Source organism: Chinchilla lanigera, unplaced genomic scaffold (assembly GCF_000276665.1).
Source record: "Chinchilla lanigera isolate Chin_1 unplaced genomic scaffold, ChiLan1.0 scaffold00035, whole genome shotgun sequence".
Classification (NCBI taxonomy): domain Eukaryota; kingdom Metazoa; phylum Chordata; class Mammalia; order Rodentia; family Chinchillidae; genus Chinchilla; species Chinchilla lanigera.
This window is the reverse complement of record NW_004955436.1, coordinates 10677053-10684608: the sequence shown is the minus strand read 5'-3', so window position 1 is coordinate 10684608 and position 7556 is coordinate 10677053. Positions and strand designations below refer to the sequence as shown.

Here is a 7556-nt window from a genome sequence, read left to right as displayed (position 1 = left end):
TTTTTGGTTTTTCTCCGGTACCGGGAACCGAACTCACGACCTTGCACTTGCCAGGCAGGCGCTTTTGCCGCTGAGCTAAATCCCCAGCCCCCATGTGCTCCATCTTTGAAAACGATGAAAGTAACTGTTGTGAAATGACACGGATAGAACCAGGCAGTGTGTCCTTACCTCCGTGGTGAACAGTGATGGGGAGAAAGGGAGAGTACTGCTCCCTGGGTTGGCGCTGAGTCAGAGGGGCTTTGGAGGAGAAGATGCTTAGAGATAATCTATAGGCAATTTAAATGTTCTCTAATACCTACTGGAAGCAGCTTTGGACTGCAGGTCAGGAGATCAGTACTGTGGCCCAGGTTCTAATTAACTTCCTGTCTCATCTTGACCGAGACGTGGAGCTTCTTTCATTTCAGTGTCATTTGTCAAAGGATGGTAATAATCCAGAAAGGGTCATCATAAGGTCAAGATGAAATTAACACATGTGTTTTTAATGGTAGCATTTCTATGTAAGCATGAGGCATTATTTTTCAGGTAATATGTGGTCTTGTTATGAAAATTTTCCCTACCAATTTAGATGGCCAATACATTGATTGCCTTGAAATAAATTATATATGTTGATGCATAATTTCCTACAAGTTGAGTCTTTATGCAAGTTAATTTCATTGTGTAAGCAAGGGATACTATTTTAATATGCAAATTAATATCTAAAACTAATTATACAGACTTTTGTAATGGAAAGAAAGTTTAGCATGCCTGCAGGCAAACCCACTGAGGAAATTCTAGAGCTCACATGCCTCAGCTGCTGTGTAGAGCATGAGATAGCGAAAGCTGCCTGGAGCAAGCATGAAGCCAACTCTGAGCTTGAGATTGAAGTTTGCAGTTACATGAGTCAGTGGTAAGGAATTTGAAGTAATTGGACCTTCCAGCTCCAAGCGGCAGCCAACTGGGGGACTAGCTGCACAGGATTACCAACCTGGGCTCAGTCAAAAGACTACTCAGATTTTAGAACAGGAAGGGATCTCAGCAATCAAATGATTAATCTCTTCAATTTACAGTTAAACAGAAACCCTGACAGGTTAAGTGATTTGTTCAAATTCACTGGTAAAGTGATCACTTAACCCTGACAGGTTAAGTGATTTGTTCAAATTCACTACCCAGATTAGAATCCTGCCTTGTTCCTTGTTGCTTCCATGTTTGCACCATATTTAAAGTTCCGCTCACATACTGGATGGAAGGAACTCCTGGGATTATAACTGAAACCTCAGATACAATTGATGCCACTTTGTGAACAAAGTGAATATAACTGACAAAGAAGATGGTGCAGATAAGACATTATTTGGTGGTCATCTGAGTCAGCCAGGTCTTAAATGTATGCAACCTGGGTAAACCTAATGACTTCTATGGATTGTGTGCAAGCTATTGATGTGCAGTTGAACTGTGTCCATCACAGTAAATTTTTTCCATTTGTAACATCTCAGGGTGTATGAATTGGATGTTCTGGCACCATTCGATTTCAAAACCAACCCTTCATGGCTGGACACAAATTATAAAGGTAATTTTAAAATTTTTAATTCTTATTAATAAGTGAGCCAAAGTGAGAATCTTTGAAAAAATAGAATTCCAAAAAAATTATGCTTTCCTGTCCATCATCTGTATGTTATATCTGACTTCAAAAAATATTTAGGGAAAGTATCGTAAAAAATTTCAAATTAAGTAATCCTAGTAGTCAGAGTATGATGGTGTTAGTGTAGGAAGGCGGTCAGAATTCTGTGAATTTCTATTTCACAGTATTGAATTTTTGCACAATAAGCATATTTTAAAGAAAAAAGAAGAATGGCAACGTTTTGATGCAGAAAGATGTTCATGACATATGAGATAGAAAATAAAGATTACGAAGGAGTTTGTGCAGTGTAGTTTCATTTTTGAAAACGAGAGTAAAATTCACAGTTTCAGTGGTAAGATGGCTGGAAAATTATGCAACAAACTGTTATCTCCCATCTGGGATGACAGAGAAATTTCATTTTCTACTTTGTACATTTTTGTTTTGTTTTACTTTTCCTCTCAAAATAGTGTAGAATTTATTACAGAGGAAATGTTCTAGAGCACAGTAGGATAACAAGGTTAACAGAGTTAATTGAATATTTCAAATAGTTAGTAAAGAGGATTTGCAATGTTCTCAACACAAAGAAACAATAATGTCTGAGGTGGTAGTTGTGGTAGTCACCACGAGCTAATCGTTACATATAATATATCTGTATTAAAATGTCACACTGTATCCTATCATATATAGTTACTATATGTCACTCAAAAATTAAGAAAAACAATTCACTGTAGAACAGAAACAATAGAAAAGAATATACTAGGACAAAAATCTATCTTTTTAATTTTGCATTTTTAATGAATAAATAATGTATGCCTTGTATGTTTATAAGTCTGTATGTCCGTAAAAATGCCTATTTCAATATACGTCAAACATACTTGTTTTGGGTGTTCATGGTGAGCTTGCCCCATCTTCAGAAGAGCAAAATTTTAATGTCACTTTCCATTATAATACACATTCCATTATAATGTCACTTTCCATTATAATACACATTAACTAATGAAATTTTAGACAATATCAACAAGTAGAAAGGGAAAAAAAATCAAAAACTTACTTTTTGTGCACAATTATTCTTAATAGTCTGTTCAATATCTCCCAGTTTTAAAAAATGTGCTCTTAATTCTTTAAACATTAAAATTTACTAGAAAACCATAGAATAATCTTTTTGGTGGGAAAGTATGCAAATATACAAAATTGCCTCAGGCCAAAGAAACCAGATTTCAAATATGATTTGTATGGAACACTTGGTCAGCTAGAATTACTGAATTCAAATAAAAAGCCTTAAAACATCCTCCTCCACTTGATAACCTTGTTTGGTGCCTTTATTGACTCAATTTTGGACAGCAAGGAATAGGTGAGAACTAGAGATGTTTATTGTAACAAGATACAAAAGGTCTAATATTTTATGTGCACCTTCTCTTCATGTATTTCTTTACTGAAGATGGAATTAACTTCTAATTATTATTATACATCTCCACAAAAGATAGCAAGATAGTCACAGGAAAGAGTCAAGATTAGGCATGTATGTGTTTTGGGTAGGGAGAGAGATTTCAAGCTGAACTGTCATTTACTTTCTTGCCTTTTGGTCAGCCAGAGAAGATAGGCCAATGTCACTGGCTTATTGGAGGAGGTTGTTTATACATACCAGAGATTAGTGAAGATCCCGAGGATGTCTGGCTGAGTTTCAATATTTTTTTCTGTTAAGAAACATGAACATTTGTACAAAGATAGTGATAAACTCTTAACCTATTAAATCTTTAATTTTGGGTTTAGGAAGATAAGTGCCATAACTCTCCAAGGTGGTTGTTTTGAGAATCTGGTCTTGTTTAATCTTGGAGATAAAATATAAACGTCATCTCAGAACCTTGGGCTTCAATTTAGGATCAGGTTTCTTGTCTATTTCAATAACTTTTTTCACCCAGGAGATCAGTTTTTGAAAGGACAGTGGAACATGTATGTTTAGGTAAAGCATTTTGATGAGTAATATCTTTCCTTTGTGTTGCAGAGAATAGTTTACAAATTCCTTTCATTTAAGCTGGAAACCTCCCAACATTTTTCTGAGGTAGATAAGATAGTACTCTGTTTCCAATTTACCCAGAGGTTAAAATCCTGCTCAGTGTCTTAATTAGAACTCTTAAGCTGTGAATGCTAGACTGGAGTTCTGCTATCTTGACCTCAAGTTTCACACTATTTTCTTTAAATCATGCTTTCTTTCCTATTATAGACAAAGCCTAAGTATTCTTTGTCAATGGATGAAACTAAGACTCGTGCAAGTCTACAAGTTTTATTTGTAAACTATCTGCAAATAAGATAAAATCTTTTTAAAAAATCACTATCTACAGAGACTGCAAGTTAACCTATAAACTTTAAATGCTGACTAAAGAGGTATCTCTATTTTCTTTTAATACTAAGGAGCCTGTATGAGCCATTTTTTGGAGGAAAGGGTGAAGTCTGAAAGGAGAAATAATGTTAAAATGACAGAACAGAACAGCTCCAACTATGCCAAACTGATCTGTATATAATCAAAGAAATTTCCATCCTATAGAAAAGGATGAGAATTCATCACTTAACTGTTGGAGATTATTGAGTTAAAATAAACAGAACCAAAGAGGGTTAAATGTGATACCTTTAAGAAGATGGTGATGCCAGGCGTGGTGGTGCATGCCTGTAATCCCAGCACTTGGGAGGCTGAAGCAGGAGGATTGTTGCGAGCTCAAGGCCAGCCTGGACTACAAAGTGAGCTCAAGGCCAGCCTGAACTGCATAGTGAGATCCTGTTTTAAAAAAAAAAAAAAAAAAAAAAAAAAAAAAGATGGTGTCTGGGCTTGCTTACATTATATCTTACTTACCCATTAGGCAGTCAGCGGCTTGCTGGTTGATAAATTATTTTTGCACAGTAGGGAATATTGTAGGTGATTGTTTTATTTTCCAGTTTGAAAAAGATATAGTTTGTGTAGATATATTGATTCCTAAATTATATGAACATACCTATCATTTACTATGTTTTAAAAGGCACGGAAGGTCGTTTTTATATAAAGTGGTATATTATCTACCAAGGGAATTGGTGGTATACCATCTGTATGAGCCACTTTAAAGCCTGATGAATCTCTTCTTTGAAACTACTATAGTCTAGGGGCTGGGGATTTAGCTCAGCAGCACAGCGCCTGCCTGGCAAGTGCAAGGTTGTGAGTTCGATTCCTGGTACAGGAGAAAAACCAAAAAAAAAAAAAAGAAACTACTATAGTCTTAAAGGGTCATATAAAAGACAAGAGGCAAAAGGTTGACCTTCTTGTCTTCAGGTGTCTTAGAGATTTGTGGTCCCGGCTTGTAAGTAACAATTTCTTCAAATTCAGGGAGACTGCTCTGTGACAACCAGTGACTGTAGAACTGTTTCCATGCACACTTGTCATTTAAGAGGCTTTCTTTCACCCATGATGATCAGTTATGTTTCCTAGATGACCATCTGAACATATCAAATTATTACAAAAACACAGAGGAACTCATTTCCAAAATAGGCCCTGCTTGGTATCAGAAATGTTCTACTTCAATAAACTCTGTTTTTTTTTTTCTCATTTCTAAAAGCTAAGAACTGAATTCTTTCACTAATTTCATTAATTTTTAATAACTTTTAACAGCAATCTGATAACATATTTGCACATAAAATATATCTTGTAACTTTTATTACATTTTACCTGCTAAAATGCTAAATACAAAGCATATGAAAGAAAATTATATACTTAGTTATATGTCTATAAATCTAAGATGATTAAGAGAATATACTAAAAGTTCTTGTCCATACTTGAGGATCGAGTAAGAGATGGGCCATTTTAAAAATCCTTATCAAAATTCTTTGCTGGGTTTAGTTTTTATGGTCTCAATGCTAGCTATATTTCACAAGTGTTACTTGCACTAGTCTCAAAAATTATATTCATGATTTTCTTTGCAGTTCTTTTATTCTCAACAGAAGTCACCTACTTTTTTTGTGGGCTGCTTTTTGCTCTGATTGTAGAAGAATGGGTTTGGGATTATGCTATCTCAGTAACTGTTCTTCATGTTCTCGTCACTTCTGCTGGTAAGTAAAAGAGCAGAAACAAAGAAAATGAGTAAATTTGATGTTGTATCTAGATGATGTCCTGAGGGTAAACTCTGCTCTAGGCCCCAAATGATGAAAGTCCCTTTTGCTCTCTTCCTCCCAGCCATGTTCTTCTACTGCTCCTTGTGAGCAGGTTTACACAGCTCCGAGTCCGGGTCAAGGCTCTACTGAAATGTAGGTGTTTCCTGTCTGCTTTTCACATTCAACTTGCCATTCATTTGTGGGAAGTTTGTCTCCATAAGAAAGATTTTCCCTCTAAAATTTTTTCCCGAGGTAGAAATTAACCAACGGATCTGAAAGTGGGGCATTAGCCAACCTAGAGTATTTGTGGGCTCGCAAACTTCCCGACTATCCTTACTTTTAACAAGAATACCAGTTCTTAACAAGTTTTTATCTCTCCCTGTGATCTTTGGAGGTACAAAAAAAAGCATGCAAATTTCAGTTCCACCTTTTCCTGGTGTATAGTCTTGGCCCAGTCACATTTTACTTCAGTTTCCTCTGCTACAAGAGGGAGAGACCTGACAAAATTTCAGTGCGAGCGTGAGAAATTCTCTGAAACAGCATTCATCACAAAACAATTACCCCATCCTTGAGAGTTTCCCCCACCACTCATCCATCCATCACCTTTTTCCTCACCTACCTCCACTCCATTATTTTTTTAAACATACAAGTGTGGATGATTGTAAGTAAACACATGTTATAATTCAATGCTTATTTTTTATTAACAATTTAAATGACTCTTGAAATTTTAGCATCTTGATCTATTGATAGTATAATCTGTCTGCAATTTAAGAACACAGTTTCCAAATGAATTGCTACTTCCCGGCTCTATTGCTATTAGAGAATGCCAGTGTATCGATCCTCTAGCATCAGTTTGCTTAGATACAAACCCTCTCTCAGTCACTCAGAGGATCTTGGGTTCTTTCCACCACCTCTCATTCCCTATTTTACTCTAGGGCTCGAAGTTTCCAGGAAGAGAGCCGCAAAATGTCTGTAAAAGGATCTGGGTTTGTAAAGTGGTCCAGTCCTCAAGGTGGCAATAAGCTGCTGGTTCAGAACCCAAAAAGTTCTTAACTCATTGCCTGACATATGGCATGTAGAAGATGCTGAACAAATGATTGTTTATTAGAAGTAAGTCCAGAGTGAAGAGATTCAGGATTCTAGAGGCAGCCAGGACTCAGGATGGTCATAGAGCAATCACTGTGGCATATCACCTCAAATCAACACTGTGAGTTCACTAAGAACCTGATCGTTCAGAACATCACATCTAAGGAAGGAGTTCTGAATGTTTAATTTAACAAATAGCATTTTAGACCATGACTTAAATACAAAATTTTGGCCCCCTGATTCCATGATTGTGAATAAAATTTTGCTTTGTTCTACTGATGTGATTCAACCAAACCAAAAAAAAATATATTTCTTCATCAGTAAAAAGTTAATGTATACTTTGAAAATAAATACTACCTTTTTTTATTCTATTGTAGTTATGTTGGAATTCCCCTCGACATCGCATTGGTGGGCCGCTTTAGGTATGTTGGAATTGCTCTGTTTAGATGCTCTGATGTACAAAAATAATGTTGACTAGCATAAATTTAGGAGATAGATTTTATTATCTCAGACATGAATTTTGTTATGTTATTCTCTTTCTAAGAGCCTTGGGATGGCCATATTCTCTTTATAAGACAATAATAATAATGATACCCATGTCAATGAAAATCACACAGTTGACTGAAGGTGGACTCCACTGGCTGTCTCTTCCAGCCCAAATATACTCTGAGGGCAGCCCAGCTATAGTCCACACCAGACGTTCTGCCAGCTTAACAAGGGTTGGAGACACACTGGCAAATAGACATATGAGAAGTTTACTAAAAGC

At 36.1% G+C, this 7556-nt stretch overlaps 1 protein-coding gene across 1 annotated transcript in view; it reads left to right on the top strand.

The window, feature by feature from the left end:
• Tmem244 (transmembrane protein 244) overlaps positions 1-7268 on the top strand; it is a 7689-nt gene extending 421 nt beyond the window's left edge. Inside the window, exons 2-4 of the mRNA XM_005389300.1 lie at positions 1470-1543; positions 5537-5662; positions 7168-7268. Of these exons, the coding sequence (XP_005389357.1) occupies positions 1470-1543; positions 5537-5662; positions 7168-7268 (301 nt within the window). The remainder of the gene's footprint in view (positions 1-1469; positions 1544-5536; positions 5663-7167) is intronic.
• Positions 7269-7556: the final 288 nt, after the last annotated feature.